The 16,578-nt window shown below is 45.4% G+C and overlaps 2 protein-coding genes across 3 annotated transcripts in view; one reads left to right on the forward strand and one right to left on the reverse strand.

Moving 5' to 3' along the window:
* The window catches only part of LOC112149695 (fibroblast growth factor 12), a 50,228-nt gene that overhangs the window by 8,060 nt on the left and 25,590 nt on the right, over nt 1-16,578 (forward strand). The window contains exon 1 of one of the 2 annotated variants that reach the window (XM_024277559.2): nt 3,790-3,917. The exons of the other annotated variant lie outside the window; for it this stretch is intronic. Within the exon in view, the coding sequence (XP_024133327.1) occupies nt 3,812-3,917 (106 nt within the window). The 5' untranslated portion in view covers nt 3,790-3,811. Of the gene's footprint in view, nt 1-3,789; nt 3,918-16,578 lie in introns of those variants that run through there. 2 annotated transcript variants of the gene reach the window in all.
* On the reverse strand, nt 9,473-13,308 carry LOC118599519 (trichohyalin-like). The gene has a single exon (XM_036214922.1). The coding sequence runs from the start codon at nt 13,167-13,169 to the stop codon at nt 11,289-11,291; it is 1,881 nt and encodes a 626-aa protein (XP_036070815.1). The 5' UTR covers nt 13,170-13,308; the 3' UTR covers nt 9,473-11,288.

Consider the following 16,578-nt stretch of genomic DNA (forward strand, 5'->3'; position numbering starts at 1 on the left):
TACTACACCTGCTGGAAGGTTTAGCTCACCGGTGCATTAGGACACGCCCACTTCTGAGTCTTCTGTGAACATTTAGTTTGAACCGAATCAGAACGTCTTTGAAGACAAACATTATAAAATGTTTGAGCGATGAGTTAAACGTTCGTGAAACTTTATTTAAAGAAAGCACCTTTAGCATTAGCATGTTTGGTGTTAGCTTGTTTGGTGTAAGCAAGTTTGGCGTTAGCGCGTTATGTGTTAGCACATTTGGTGTTAGCATTTTTGAATTTAGCACGTTTGGTGTTAGCGTGTTTGAATTTAGCACGTTTGGTGCTAGCGTGTAGGAATTTAGCACGCTTGGTGCTAGCGTGTTTGAATTTAGCACGTTTGGTGCTAGCGTGTATGAATTTAGCGCGTTTGGTGTTAGCGTGTTTGGTCGAATGACCAGCAGTAACAAAGGGATCTATGATGATAGTGAAGAAGCCACGCCCCCATATCAGTCCAGTTTCAATCGAGTTGGACTGTTGATGTAGTTGTCATGGATACGATTAACTTCAGGGAGTAAAAATCTGGACTTCAATGCCTCGTTTCCACAGAGCGGTCCGGTCCGGTCCTCTATTCTGAGCGTTTCCATTACCGTACCGTCGTGACCGGACCGCTCAATGGGAAGAGGCTGAAGTGTGGATTTGAACTTCTGGATTGAAGTTGGAGCTTTCATTGAGAGCAGACGGACACAGCGCCCTCTAGGCAGTATTTGCTGACCTGCAGCTGGCTCTGCTTAGCTTTCATCTTAAAGAGGCTTCGGTCTGGACGTCTGAAGACTTCCTTCAGCCGTCTGGTTGTCGGAGCCTGAAGCAGCTTTCTAAGGTCCGTTTCTGCTCTGGTCCCATCAGCTGCTGCTCTCTGTGGTTCTGCAGGAACTGGAGCATCTGCTGCTTATTCAGCAGCTTTTTCTGCAGAGCTCCAGGAAGTTCTTCACCTGTCAAATGCACCTTACTCAGGAAAGGCTCCAGTCTAAATATAGAAGCCTAAATAAAGACGACTTCCAGATTCTTCTTCTTCAGGGAACCGAGTCAGCTGTCTCCTTCCAGGAGGAGAATCTTCCCCCTCCTTTCCCAGGAGTCCCTGTTTGTGTTTGGTTTCCTGTTTACTGTTCCAGTCTGTTTGGAAACAACTCATCGAACTAGAACCCACGTGGAAGAGTGTCTGCTGGAAACCAGCCGTTACCATGGCAACCCAGTGACTGACAGCTAATTGGCTCGTGGCTGGGCAGATGGGTGGAGCATCCGTCCTCCTCTTCTGTGAGGCTGAGCGCCTCCTGCTGGTCGTGCAGGGAACAGGCTGCAGCCGGCCTTCTCCTCAGAGGTCGAGCCGCTCCTCCTCCTCCGTGACGAAGGTCACGCTGGACGGCGAGGTCACAGGAGGAGCAGGCCTGCTGCGTTTCAGAAAGACTTCTTCTGGGAGTGAAGGCGGACGAACCGTCTCCATCAGCAGCTGTGAGAGCGACTCAGTGCTGCCCCCTGCAGGTGAACGGCGGTCACTCTGACTGTCAGATTCACGTTCCAACATGAGTTCATGTTTTTGCTTTTATTAGAACCAAAGTTTAAGAGAAACGATTTCCTTTGAGGAAAAACACGTTTAAATAAAGTGGAGTCTAGAATTCTAAGGAATCTGATGAGTGTGACTCTCAGACATGAAGGAAATCTTTTGATGGACACTCTGGTCATCCAAAAACTCCGCCCGTCTCCCGCATGCATTATGGTCAAATCAGTTTTTTAAAATGTTTTTATTCATCTTTAGGAATACAGAATAAAGTTTATATCTTTAAATCTGCAGAGAAATGTTTACGTGTCCATCAAGCGTCCATGTAATGATCATGTGACTGTAGATCATGTGACGGGTCATGTTGTAATGGAGGTTCATCTCTCTATAGGTTGATTTATCTAAAACATGGCTAAAGACGACGTCTGTGAACGGACAAAACTGTCACAGAAGTCATGAACTCTGCATCAATATTTAGAATCTAGCATCACATAGATCTCTGAGCTGCTGTTGAACTGAGCGTCTTCTCTGTCCTTAGTGTCATAGATCCATAGATCACGGCTCTGTTTATATTTAATCATTGCTGATATTACACTTACTACAACTTTTACTGCACTGAGATAATCACATGATACTGGGTGTCTTTTATTTTGAAAGGAACTTCTGTCAACAGTTCTTTTAATGTTTGTTTTATTCATGGATTATCATGTTTATATTTATCAGAGGAACAAAAGCATCAAATCAGTGTCTTGTTTTTGAGGACGACTCTGTGGATCTTCTGGGTTGTAGTCAGTGAGTTTCAGAGCTGAAGGTTTGGAGATCTCTGGTATGAACAGGATCATGCTATCAACTTTAGGACTTTAGGATCTTTGGACTCCTGTTGGTTCTCAGTGGTTGTTTGTTCTTGTTGTCATTGGCTCTAATTGGTTCTCCTCAGTGATGGTTCTCCTCAGTGATGGTTCTCCTCAGTGATGGTTCTCCTCAGTGATGGTTCTCCTCAGTGATGGTTCTCCTCGGTGATGGTTCTCCTCAGTGATGGTTCTCCTCGGTGATGGTTCTCCTCGGTTGTTGGTTCTCCTCAGTGATGGTTCTCGTTAGTGATGGTTCTCCTCAGTGATGGTTCTCCTCGGTGATGGTTCTCCTTAGTGATGGTTCTCCTCAGTGATGGTTCTCCTCAGTGATGGTTCTCCTCAGTGATGGTTCTCGTTGGTTCCTGACAGCTCTGTCTCTGGACTGCGATGGTTCCCAACATCGTTTCTCTTCAGCCGTGCGTATCGACTTTTGATCTCCTCGTTCTCACTTTGGTTTGTTTGAGTTTCATGTTCTCTTCCTCTGACCTCCTTCTGACAGAACATTATTTCTTGACCAAAACATAATCTAATAGATAAAAGGAAAGGTTTCTGTTTAAACAGTCTTGTTTTTATTCTACAAACCTTCAAAAGGTAAATGAGAAAAACATGGATCTAAATCTGCAGAAAAATGTCAAATATTTCTGATATATTTTCTGTCTTGAGCTGCGCTCACTCGGGGAATGTGACACGGTCAAGCAGGGAGGGGTTCTTCTTCTTCTCTTGTTCTGAAGCCCATGGCCGCACCTACAGGTGGAAGAGGTTTGGAGTGACATGTCAGAGAATCGTGTCACAGCTCTAATCTGAGATATGACAGACTTGGTATGATGGACTTCCATTGATCATCTCTCCTTCGTGATCAGATTTCAAAGGACTCAGTCCATACGGCACTACCAGATCAGAGTCTGTTACTGCCCAAAGACAGACGTAAAAACTCGTGAAGTTTTGTGTGAACTTGAGAGTTTTAAACGCAGAAACCCAAAAATGCATCTTGACACCTTTTCCCATAGATTTTTTCACAGGAGGAGCTCACTTGAACGAACATAATCTGTGATAGATGACGAATGAAACACAGATTCTGTTTCTACATTGATGTCATCCCTTCTAGTTCTGGTATTGAGGACACAATCACCGTTTGACCCCCGCGGTGGTTTCCCTCTCAACTCCTCGCCCGTTTCCTCTGAACTTCTCTGAAGTATCACCTGATCTCCTCATGAGCGTATTTGTGGGGGGGTCGTGCAGCTGCAATGCTCTCCTGAAACAGCTGAACAAACACCCCCGGACTGCTGATCCAGACGTTTTCCAGCGAGCCTCCCAGCTGTTTGCGGCGCTGTCAACACAACAACAGCTGAGCGTGTCGTCACACGCCGCCTGAAACCGACACCGAGCTCCTCCTCAGAGCGACTCTAACGCCGCAGCGCCGAGCGAGCGCCAGTCCCACCATGACCCGCTACTGCAGCCTGTTCCAGCTGCTGCTGTCCAGAGACAGCAAGGCGGAGGAGGAGGACGAGGAGGAAGGCAGCGTGTGCCGGGACAGCAGCGCGCAGGGTGAGAAACGAAACTTTTACTCTGAAAGGACTTCCTTTCCTGCAGCTGGACGGTCTGCTCCTGAAAGTTTCTCCTGGGGAGTGATGGCAGCAGCTGCTGCTTCAGCAGACAGACGTCAGAGTGTCGTCTGCATAGAAACGGAGGCTGAGATCTGGCTCGGATCTGCAGATCCGGCTCAGATCTGCAGATCCGGCTCAGATGAAGATGTTGCTCCTGTAAACACGGCAGCTCTGCAGTCTTCAGAGCGGCACCTGAAGCTGCTGCAGCCGGTCCGGGTGTACCTGTGCAGGTGTGGTTTCATGCAAAGCAGACTCCAACCTCGTGAAAATGTTTGGTTGTGTGCGGCTGCGCAGCTGCAGACGGGCTCGACCATCGCCCGCCCTCTGGCTGCTTCATGGCTTTCAGAGCGGGGGGGGGGTTCCTGTTTGAAACAGCCAAAGTCCAACAATGTGACCGAACGTTCAGGATTCATGTCTGCGTTCTTCTTTAACCCTTTAATGATGTCAGACGCTCTTTGACCATCAAAGTGTTGAACGTCGGTGCAAGAATCGCCATAACCGCATAAACGGTTGAATAGTTACGGATAGAATGTAAAGACTGAGTGTTAAAGGGTTAAACGCTGAAGTCTTTTCCAGGGCTGCACCAACTGCTCTTCTCACTAAAACTTCAATAAAAGTTTCTTTTTTTAGCATAAAAGTTTGTCAGATTGAACGTCCTACAGATCAACTGTAATCAGTCCAGCTGCTGAATCCACATTTTTAGAGCTGCATTCTGACCTGAACGGTCTGGGGCTTGAATGGGACTAAAAGGCAGGAAATCCGGTCTGATTCCCAGGGATTCCAGGGAGCTTTATCCAGGGTGAGTCAGCGGAAAAATCCTTTATGCTGTTGCCTAACTATGTAGCCACAAAGCCCTGTGCCGGTCCCCAGCCCGGATGCACGGGTGTCAGGTATGAAGATCTGTGGTGAAACCTGAAGGGAAAAGCTAGAAGCTCAACAAGATTTCGAGTGGAACGCTCTGGAACTGCTGCTAACAGTCTGTGGCCGGACCTAGCAAACTGTTCTATAGTTAGCATACCGTACTCTGGCTAGCAAACTGTTCTGTAGCTAGCGTACTGCTCTTTAGGTAGTATGCCGTACAGTGGCTAGCATGCTATTCAATGGTTAGCATGTTGTTCAGTTGCTAGCATACCGTTCTGCTGCTAGTATGCTGTATGGTAGCTAGCATGTTGTTTGGTAGCTAGCATGCTGTACGTTAGCTAGGATCTGGCTGCTCAGAACACCTGATGGTATAGAAAACGAGCCGACCTCCTCCAACATGTGGCTGCAGATTTGGGATAAATTTAGGTCTCCGCCTCCGTGGGGGTGTGGCTAAAATGTGACGTTACAAAGATCTTTGATAGTCGTCCTTTATTTCTGACGGAAACTTCTGCCTCTGAACCCTTCCTCTGAATCTGCCGTTAAAGCCGATGACCGAGGACACTTTGGGGAATTCATCGTTGTTTTCCGGTGAAATCCTATTGTATGATGCCCCCTGCTGCATGGGAGGACGTCTGCACTTAGACCCAGATCTGTATTGTGAGACAGAGCGGTTGAAGTTGGACCAGAGGACAGTCGTGTTGTGGCTGTGAGGAAGACCTTCCATGATCGTCTTCCTCTGGACACAAATCTGATCTGAAATGATCTCCAGGATTAAACTGGAAATGAGGGACAGCAGCCAGGAGTTCTTCGGGGTCCAGAGGCTGCTCCTCATCTGTCTGAAGTTTCCGATGGTAAATATCAGCACTTCACGCCTTCCTCATGCCTCCATGCACACAGGCGCTCGCATGACTCCACGGTCGTCCTTCAGGCCGCCGACCTTCACAGCTCTATTTTAAACCTGACCCTCCGAGCGGCTTTACAGCGAAGCCGGGGGCCCAATTCCTGGAGGCCCAACTCCTGGAGGCCTCCTCAGTCCAGGTCCAGCCGGTCTGAGGGTGGAGGGGGCGGAGCTGCTGGGAGCGAGGGTCACTGACTTTTTCTCTGAGGTCACATGTGTTTGTGCTGCTGCTGGATCTCAGGAGGCTGCATGAGCGCCCCCCGTGTGTCACCTGGTCCGATCAGGCCTCGACTGTCCCGCCCTCATGTTCACCTCCCCTCACAAAGGTGGCTCCGGCTCCCATCTAAAATGTTTCTCGGCTGGACGCTTCCTTGAACATTTGAGGGGGTGTGGCCTCTGGATTGACAGGTCACTGCTGAATCATCGGCCCTACGCTGATGCTCCAACATCTGAGGGGCATGTTGGTCCCGCCTACTTTCCTTTTTTGCAAATGTGTGACTATGATGATGACATGTCTATATTGAAATGAGATTTTCTGCTTCATAAAACGTAATACAACTGAGAGAGAGACAGAGAGAGAGAGAGAGAGAGAGAGAGAGAGAGAGAGAGAGAGAGCAGCAGAGCAGATCTGACAGGAATTCAAGGATCCTGTTGTGTGCGCACATGTATGTGTCCACGTGTGTGCTTGCATGTGCACGTGTATTTGTGTGTGTGCACGTGTGTGCACATATCTGTGCGCATGCATGTGTACAGGTGTGCGCGTGTGCGTGCATGTGTGTGCTCATGTCAGCAGTTTGAGTTCTCCTCTGTGACTGCAGACTGTAACCCAAAGAAAGCGTGTTCGTCCTAACATGATGGTCTGTTGTTTGACTCCGCCCATTTAGGGAGGTTAAAGTCACTGGATTGGATGGACACAGTTTGACGATAAGTCACTCATCTCCCTCCCTCTGCTGGTGACATCAGGAACTGCTCCTGTCTGCAGACTCTGGAGCTTCTTCAGGTTCAGCTTTCAGGTGAAGCAGCGTCACCTGCAGGCAGGAGTCCGTCTGTCCTCTGAAGTTCTTCCTCTGACGGATCCAGAGGCTTCCAGAACCAGAAGCGGGTTCTGGTTCTGGAGAAGCTCGGCGTTGCGTGTTTGTTTGCTCCGGCTTCATACATGTTTCAGCAGCAGAAGCTCCTGAATTAGACTCAGCATGAAACTTTAAAGAGTCAGAGCCTGGCAGCTCTGTGTGAGGAAGACGCTCATCTTCATCATGGCTTTGAGGTGAAGACGCTTCCTCGGTCCTGCCAGCAGAGGGCAGCAGATCTGTTCTCACATGGACCTGTGTTTACATTCATTTAAAGTGTCCAAGGTCACGTGGCTTCAGTGACATCAGACCATCTGAAGAACTTACAATAAATTCAGTGCATTTTATTTGAATCCCTCATGAATGTTTATATGAAGATGATTGGAGGCAGAAGGAGACTTCTCTCTGTGTTTTTATCTTCTGGATTCTTTTCTGCCACAAACAGCTTCAGTTAAACCTGGTTTTGGTCCAAATGAACATTTTCTTTTTCCTCTGGAGATTTCTGTCTTCACGGAGTGAAGCTGCAGAGTCTTCAGATGCATCTCTGTTCTAATTCCTCAACCAAAGCAGCAGTTTCAGGACGTATCTGAGGAGATTACGCCACAGGTTTTTAAAAACGGTTCTGTTTTTCTGCGCTTTCAAGATCATTTTCCTGCCCCGGTAGTTTGATGAATGAGTCCCAGTGCGCTGCTCTCTCGGTTGGATCCACGCTCCGGGACTCGATATAAGCCTGTGACATATTTTTGACAGAAATTCAAATTGAAGAAAAAAAAAGTTGTTTTCTGAAGAGACATGTTAAACATAAAAGTAAATGTATTCATGTTTATTAAGAAAGGTTGTGCACAAAGTTTAAATGTACACACAACTTTGTATTTATGAATACGGATTTCTCTTTGTGAATACAAAATATTCTTTATGAAACGTTTCTTTTTTAGTTATCTTTCCACAAATATTTGACCCTGAAATTCTCTGCTGTTTGGAGCCCACAGGCCCCGCCTCCAGTGTTTGATTGACAGATTCTCCCGAGCGGCTTTCAGTGGGAGGGGTGTGGCCTTCTGACAAGCTCCTGATTAGTGAGAGTGGTTACCATAGAAACAGTGACTCAGACCGACTCGGACCCATCTTTGATGTGACGACTCCTAAAGTGGTTCTGAACCGCTCTTAGTCTGGCTCGTCACTCAGGACCTGTCTGCCATGGGAGACCCTGGCGGGGCAGAAGCCCCCGACAGCTTAGCTCCTGAGATCACTCGAGCACGCAAACCCCTCTACCACGGTAAGGTGGCGGTTCACGGAGGGGTCATTTGTTGCCCCATCATGGAAAACAAGGATGATGTTGAGCGAGTAGCTTGGGTTGTGGAGAGCTCTCCAGAGACACGGCGATGAGCTCGCCGAGTCTCTGTAGAGCTCTCCACCACGTAGAAACCCAAAGTACTCGCTCCATGTTTCCCATGATGTGGCAACGGATTGGATTTAATTTGTTTATTTTATTCCATTCATGAAGAGGGAATTACATTAACATGTTCGTTACCCATCAACAGTCTGCATATCTTCATGACAGGAAAGGAGCAGTGAGAAGAATACAATTCTTGTTTCACTTCTGCCCCTGTATTACATCTTAAAAAGAGACAAAGAAACAAAGATGGCTTTTAGCTCCTGTCCCCACATACTAACTACACGTTACATATTCCTCAAGGTTTGTCCACAGTGCAATTGCTTCTTCTTTTTCATTTTTTTCTTTTTTGTATTTCATATCTCGGCACAATTAGTTTGCTCTCTTGTAAAAATGTAAATTATTCTAATTTTTTTTCTATTGCAATGCTGCTGTAACACTGAAATTTCTCCACTGTGGGACGAATAAAGGACTATCTTATCTTATCTTATCTTATCTTATCTTATCTTTACAAATATTACACACAGTAAGTGAAATAAGGCAGTACAATTGAACAGTACAACATTCTTAACACATGACAGGATAAGTAATACTTAATCTTATTCAAAACAAATACAGTTTTAGCCACTTTACTTTTATATATGATATATGTGGCTTCCAAGACAATTTTTTGGTCCAAAATTAACCCAAGAAATTTGTGCTCAGAAACGTTTTCAACTGTTACTCCATCAATCGATAGTTTTACGTCCTCCTGTTTTTTATTAGTAAAAACCATAAACTTTGTCTTTTCTAACTTCAGGGAAAGCTTATTATTAATAAACCAATATTTAAGTTTGACCATTTCTATTTCAATATTTTGTATTAAGTGACCTACATTTTTGTCCTGAACCAAACATAGCTGTATCATCAGCAAATAGAACAAGTCTCAATATGTTTGAGACTTCCGAAATATCATGAATATACAGAAGAAAAAGAACAGGACCCAGTATTGATCCTTGTGGGATACCACACTCAATGTTCATGCATTTTGAGGAATGACCAGTGAAATGTACATATTGTTGCTTTTTATGCAAATAGCTGGATAACCAGTAAAGAACCACTCCTCTGACTCCTCTGTTTCATCCACCTCGGATAGATACATCCACTGCATAGTTTTACTTTCCCTTTTCTGACTTTTCTGAGCTTTTGTAATTTCGTTTGCTAACTTAGGGCCTACATTTACAAAAAAGAGTTAAATTCATTGACCACTGTGTCCATATTTTTTATTATATTATGACCTTTTATGAAATATTTTGGGAGGTGTACAGAACCTTTTTTATTTCCCATTACTTTGTTTAGAATATTTCACGTGGTTTTAATATTGCTCTTATTTTCAACTCAAATTTTATTATAGTATTCCTTTTTTGCTTTTCTCAAAATGTTCATTAGTTTGTTTTTGTACACCTTGGATTGTTTTTCAGAAGCCTCTGTTCTAAACTTTAAGAAATTCTTGTAAAGTTTATTTTTCTTTTTACATGCATTCTGTAGGCCCTTGTTATCCAAGGTTTTCTATTTGGTTTTTGTTTGTTCTGACATAACAGTGTTTATTATACAAGGCTAAATAACAACCAAGAAAGGACCCATATGCACAATTGACATCATTCACATAAACATCTTTCCATTCTTGTTTTAACAGGTCACTTCTAGATGCATTAACTGCTTCTTCTGTTTCGCTTCTTCTACATCTAGGGTGGTTAAAGTTCCTTTTGGGGTCATTGATCATTAAATGTTGTAGATGATCGCTTACATCATTTATTACTAAACCACTATTGATATTTTTGTCCAGTATATTTGTAAAAATATTATCAATGAATGTTGCAGTGCTTGTAGTAATTCTACTTGGTCTTGTTATCAATGGACACAGCCCTCTACCATACAATGCATCCAAAGAATCTGATGATTGTTTATTAGTATTTAGGATCAAATCAAGAACAACATTGGAGGATTTTCCTGCTTTTTTTTCAATTTCATTTTTATCCAATAAAAAGAAAAACCCGTAAAACAACCTTGAGTTGTAAACTCAAACACGATTAAAACAAAAGTAAGAAAAGGGAACGGAAAGCAGAACAACTTCTACTGTCTGCCCCTTTTAACAAACCAATCAGTAAGAAAGAAAGACGTTAAACATTCGGTCCATTTAGGATCCAATCAGAGCAGATTTCAATACTTGGTTTAAAACAATGACTTATAACCACATATTCTGGGATACGGCGGCGTCCTCTGGTCAGACGGCGCCGGCTCGCCCTTCAAACACTTAGACCACAGCACTCACTTCTGACGCGGCGGCTGGTCGGACCCGCCGCACAGATCCAGTCTGGACTGCAGCTTCATCAACATCATTTATCAACATCTCTTGACATTCATCAACGTTGGAACATTAGCATGACGGCGCGTCTGCACGTTAAACCTGGTCTTCTCCCAGCGGCCACAGTGACCGCTGAACAGATACCTTTCTCTGATGGCTTCACTCTTTGACTCCTGTTTGGTGTGTTTGATGTCTTCTTAGTCTGGGAGTTTGCCTGTTAGGGTTTCAGGCTGTTGGTGAACATCAACAATCAAAGAATTTACCACCAGTAATTTACCACTCGTTAATAAAACGTGCAGCGGTTAGTCGTTACAACGGAAACAATTGTAAAAATAAGTAACAATAACAAGTTCATCGTTTAATCATTAAAAACAAAAAATAACCCAAAATTCATAAACAATAATAAAGAAATAAAAGAAGTCGCATTGCAGTAACAATTTAGCAATTTTTCATTAGTTTCCATGTTTCAGTCTTTATCCGTGTTTCAGAGTCTTTATCCGTGTTTCAGAGACTTTATCCGTGTTTCAGAGTATTTATCCGTGTTTCAGAGTCTTTATCCGTGTTTCAGAGTTTTTATCCGTTTCGGTTGGTTTCCAGGTGGTCTGGTTCAGGTTGAGGAACTGCAGAGAAAACAGTTTCTTCTGCTTCCCGCTCACTTCTAAAATCTCCTTGTTCCAGTTTTCCAGAGTGGATCTTTCTTCTGCTTTGATCCGTTTGTCTGGGTCTGGATCTGGAGGCGTGGCCTTGTTATGCTATTCGGGGGAGGAGGCGCTCCAGGAGGGGGTTCTGGCTCTGGTCCTCCTCTCTATGTGGACTGAGAGCTCTTCTTGGAGCCTCCCCATCTGGCCTTCACAGACCCAGATCTTGTCCACTTTTTTGTAGTAGCATTTCTCCATGATCTCTTCTTCCTGATCCTCCTGCAGTTCATGGAGTTCCTGCTGGTAATCTGCAGTTCTCTGCTTCACATTCTGAAGTTGAATCTTCCGCCTGTGGATTTTTTTCAGGAGAACGTCCTTCTGAGTCTTTGCCGCCTGGTTTTCCTGCCTGGCAGTAGTGAGTTGCTCCTGCACATCCTGGAACTTTGAGATCTGATCCTGCAGCACCTGGGCCTCCTTGGAGAGCCCCCGGATGGTTCTCAGGGTCTCCTGGGTGTTAGCTTTGATCGTGTCCAACTCGGTGCTTTGGTCTCTCACGGTTCGGAGCTCTTCCATCAGCCGTCTCTTTTCTCTCTGCAGCTTTTTTGCTTTGTGCCTGAGGGAAACCAAGTCGTCCTCCCTGAGCTGCTGGTCAGGATCTTCTGCTCTTGTGTCCAGCTCGTCTCTGAGAAGAGAAATGTCTCCTTTAAGCTTCACAGAGAGCTCTTCCAGATGGTGCTTCTCTCTCCTTTTGCTCTCCAGCTCTTCCTCCAGTTCCTTGCAGATCTGTTTGTCTTTAGAAAGACATTCCTTCTTCTGCTGGAGATTTGCAGCCCGTTGCCTGAGAGATGAAAGGTCCCGGTCTAATTCTTTGGTTTTCTTCAGGATCGTGTCTCTCTTGCTTCTGGTGAACCTGATGTTACTCTCCACGTAACATAAACTGTTGATCTTCTCCACCAGCTCCTGCGTTTCCAGATACAGCTCCGTCTTTTCCCTCTGCAGTTTATCCGTTTCTGCTCGGATTTGGTTAAACTCCAATTCCAAAGCTCCTTTGTGCTCAAGGAGAGATTCCAGTTTCTGCTTCTCCGTTTTCTTGACTTTGATTTTCTGCAGCAGCTTCTCTTTTTCCTGCATGTGCGTGTTGTATTGTTCAGCCAGCTCTCCTGCTTCCTGCTGCTGCTGCACCAGACGTGAGACCTGCAGGTCCAGCTGCTTCTTCTGCTCTTCCAGCTCAGCTCTTTCCTTCAACATGGAGGGATAGTTTTCCCTCATCTCCTTGCGTTCCCGTCGCTCTCTTTGCAGTTCTTCCAGGTTCTGCTTCATAGCAGCAGTTTGCTGTTTCAAGGCCTGGAATTGCTGGAATTCTTCTCTGAGATCCACTTCCTGCTGGTCTTGGCGGGAAGTCTTCTTCTCCAGCTTTTTCAGTTCACTTTGAAGGGACGCGTTCTCCTTTTCTGCTTTTTTCCTGTCCGATTTCAGCTGGGAAAGTTCTTGTTTCAGCTCCTTGGACGGCCGCAGGTTCATCTGAAGGGTTCGGACTCTTTCCTTCAGGATGCTGCTGCTTTCCACGGCCTCAGCCAGCCTTTGCCTCTCTTGGTCCACCTTCTCCTCCAGGTCCATCTGCTTCTGGGCGTCTTTGCCAGCTTTCTTCAGCTGCTCCAGCTGTTCCTGGTTCAGCCCGGAAGCATTTTTCAGCATCTTCTTCAGGTTTGTGATGTTCTGCAGAGACCTGCAGAGGTCCTCCACCTGCTGGGTAAAGGTGGAGTTCTGCAGTCGAATCTGATCCTCAATGCTCTGCAGCTGTCTGAGCGCAGCTGCTGCACCTGGAGGCTGGGGGGCTGTAACCCGTGGGGGGATGGGCGTGGACTGTTCGGGGATACATTCAGCCCCTGGGGGGGTAAATGTGCGCCGTTGAAGGGTACCTTTACCCTGAGGGCTCATGGTTTGACGGTTGTGGCGGATAGGATTTTCTCGTGTCGGGGTTCTGGTTCTTGACATCTTGAGTCGGGGTGATCAGGATTTTCTCTGTGTTTTTCTCTGTGTGCTTGCTCCTGCGGAACAGTCGGAAGTGATCCGATGATCGTGTTCAAGGACTTTCAGGATGTCAGTGATGATGTCATTTGAGGTCACCTGTTATGATCTGATCACAGCCAGTGACCTCAAATGACATCATCAAAGGTCATACAGTGACGTCACTTCCTGTGTTGGTAACGATGTCATTTCATCGACCAACACAGGAAGTGACATCACTTCCTGTGTTGGGGATGATGTCATTTCATGCAACTCACTCTTGTGACCCCCCCAGCTGGAGCCTTACTCTGAAATCGTCTATTTGAAGGTAAACACTGAAAGCAAAGAAAGGACTTTGTTACTAATAGCTTAATGGATGGCGGCCATTTTGTGGTGAGATGTGAAATTTCACACACTCGCCGCCACATTAAGTCTTCAACCACAGCTGGCGTTTGGTTAACCTTTGACCTTGGAAAGAGGCCGCCATCTCCAAGAGAACCTTCAGTTCCGTTTACAAATGTCCTCTCCTCCCGTCTTCCTGACTCCTCCTTGGGGGGCGTGTTAGTCTTTTCCTAACGGCGAGCTCGCAGGAGTGCCGTTTAGTGATGGGTCGGTCACGAACGAAACGGCTCTTTGAAGTGAACGACGCGAGCCGGCTCCTCGCGGGGAGCTGGAAGTCGGGAGCCGACTCCGCATGTCCCACGCGATTGGTCAATATGTGTTTGTGGGCGTGTTCGCGCTGCGCAGAGGAGGAGGTTACACTCGCGGAGCACGGAAGGAAAGAGATAAAGAGTCAGTGGTCACAAGACAAACAGCAAAACATTAAGGTAAAACAATGAGTGACACAAGAAAACGCAGCACAATATGGGAGTATTTCACTGTTCCAGATGAAACAAAAGCGCTTTATAATCTATATTTTTGTGTTGTGGTTTGCAGTGTTTATATTGTTTTCAAGTTGAATTTGTTTACAAAGAGATGGTTAAAAACCTGATAGAACAGCTCTGTTGAATAGTGAATAGTTGCTTTTTGTATTTTATTATAATTTTTATTAATTTTTCTGTTTATATGAGTGCAATATAATCATATTTACAAAAAAACAAGTTTTTTTATTAGTAATTCATTTTGTGCATAATTTTATATAATTGTTGATAATAAATTACTTAAAGCAACAAAACAACCTAAAGAGCCGTTTGGGAGCCGAAAGAGCCGGCTCTTTTTGGGGAGCCGATCCGAAAGAGCCGGCTCTTTTTGGGGAGCCGATCCGAAAGAGCCGGCTCCCTTAAAGGAGCCGGAATTCCCATCACTAGTGCCGTTCTCCGGCTGCTCCACGGCTTTTCAAATGTGGAGATCTGATCAGAATCGGATCATTTTAATCTGATCTGGACTCAGGCGGTAAATCAGAGACTGACCCCCCCATACTCCGGGACCTGCTACAACACAGCGTTTGTTATGCCAAACAGGATTTCCCATAATCCTCTGGGGGAAATCCTGTCACCTGAAAAATCAAGAACATTAGAAACAAATGGAGACGGGGGAGTAAAGGAGGGCAGACAGCAGGACCTCTCCTCTGGATCCATCCTCGGTCCCGGTTCTGTTGACCACTGGTTCTGCAGGAACGTTGGAGGTTCAGCTTTCAGGTGAAGCAGCGTCACCTGCAGGCAGGAGTCCGTCTGTCCTCTGAACCAGAAGCGGGTTCTGGTTCTGGAGAAGCTCGGCGTTGCGTGTTTGTTTGCTCCGGCTTCATACATGTTTCAGCAGCAGAAGCTCCTGAATTAGACTCAGCATGAAACTTTAAAGAGTCAGAGCCTGGCAGCTCTGTGTGAGGAAGACGCTCATCTTCATCATGGCTTTGAGGCGAAGACGCTTCCTCGGTCCTGCCAGCAGAGGGCAGCAGATCTGTTCTCACATGGACCTGTGTTTACATTCATTTAAAGTGTCCAAGGTCACGTGGCTTCAGTGACATCAGACCATCTGAAGAACTTACAATAAATTCAGTGCATTTTATTTGAATCCCTCATGAATGTTTATATGAAGACGATTGGAGGCAGAAGGAGACTTCTCTCTGTGTTTTTATCTTCTGGATTCTCTTCTGCCACAAACAGCTTCAGTTAAACCTGGTTTTGGTCCAAATGAACATTTTCTTTTTCCTCTGGAGATTTTCTGTCTTCATGGAGTGAAGCTGCAGAGTCTTCAGATGCATCTCTGTTCTGATTCCTCAACCAAAGCAGCAGTTTCAGGACGTATCTGAGGAGATTAGTTTGTGTTTTAGACAAAAACTCTCGTTGTTAAATGATTGACACTTCAGTGAAGTCTGAATGGACTTCCTGTCCTTCAGTGCTGGATCTGTTTGTCCAGCTGAAATGGAGACCAGGAGGGGCGTGGTCTGACTCCGACTAACACTTGGATGTGCTCCAGGTGTTAGTCTGACTCCGTGTCTGTCAGGTGGAGATGAAGACGTGTCTCTTCTTTCTCTCCTGGGCCCCAGAGTGAAGAATGAAGACACAAATACAGCAGCGACCTTGATTTGAGTTTCAGGTCTGGACCTACATTCAGCATGACGGTGCGTTCACTGACGCTGCTGTGTGTGTGAAAACGAGGTTCTGGACTGTCCTCAGACCCTGCAGGTCGTGACCTTTGGGGTCTCCAGAAACCTCTGATGCTGGTCTGAATTCAGAAAGGTTCAGCTGCAGTCAGGCGGTTGTTGTGATGCAGACGGAGCTGCGCTGAAGCTCTTGAGACCGGTTCAAGACCATAGACTGTAAAAGTACTGGACTTCTGGAGCCATGAGGTCGCCCATTGGAAATGCATTACCTCCACTCCTCGTGACTCCTCGCCGTTTCACCGTCACTTTGGCTCCGTCATTTTTACCTCATTTAATATAAAAGCATTTGACATAAAAATAGATAAAAATATGACAAAACATGAACAATTAGAGGAGATTTTTACTATTTTCAACTGTAGTAAACAGTGGTGGACAAAAGTGTTGGTACCCCTCAGTTAAAGAAGGACAAACCCACAATTCTCACTGAAATCACTTGAAACTTACAAAAGTAACAATAAAATAAAATTTATTGAAAATTAAACAATCAAAATCTGCCATCAATTTTGAATTGTTGATTAACATAATTATTTAAAAAACAAACTAATGAAACAGGCCTGGATAAAAATGATGGTACCTCAATAAAAGATTGAAAACTATCTGACCAGAGTGACATGATTAACTCAGGTGTGTCCTTTAACTGACATCACAGGTGTTTTATTTATTGTTACTTTTGGAAGTTTCAAGTGATTTCAGTGAGGGGTACCAACGTGGTGCAGCGGTAGGGCGGTCGACTCCTGATCAGAAGTGAGCGGGTTCGACTCCGCCTTGCCCCCCCATGTGTCGAAGTGTCCTTGG

This window comes from Oryzias melastigma, linkage group LG13 (assembly GCF_002922805.2).
Source record: "Oryzias melastigma strain HK-1 linkage group LG13, ASM292280v2, whole genome shotgun sequence".
Taxonomy (NCBI): Eukaryota; Metazoa; Chordata; class Actinopteri; order Beloniformes; family Adrianichthyidae; genus Oryzias; species Oryzias melastigma.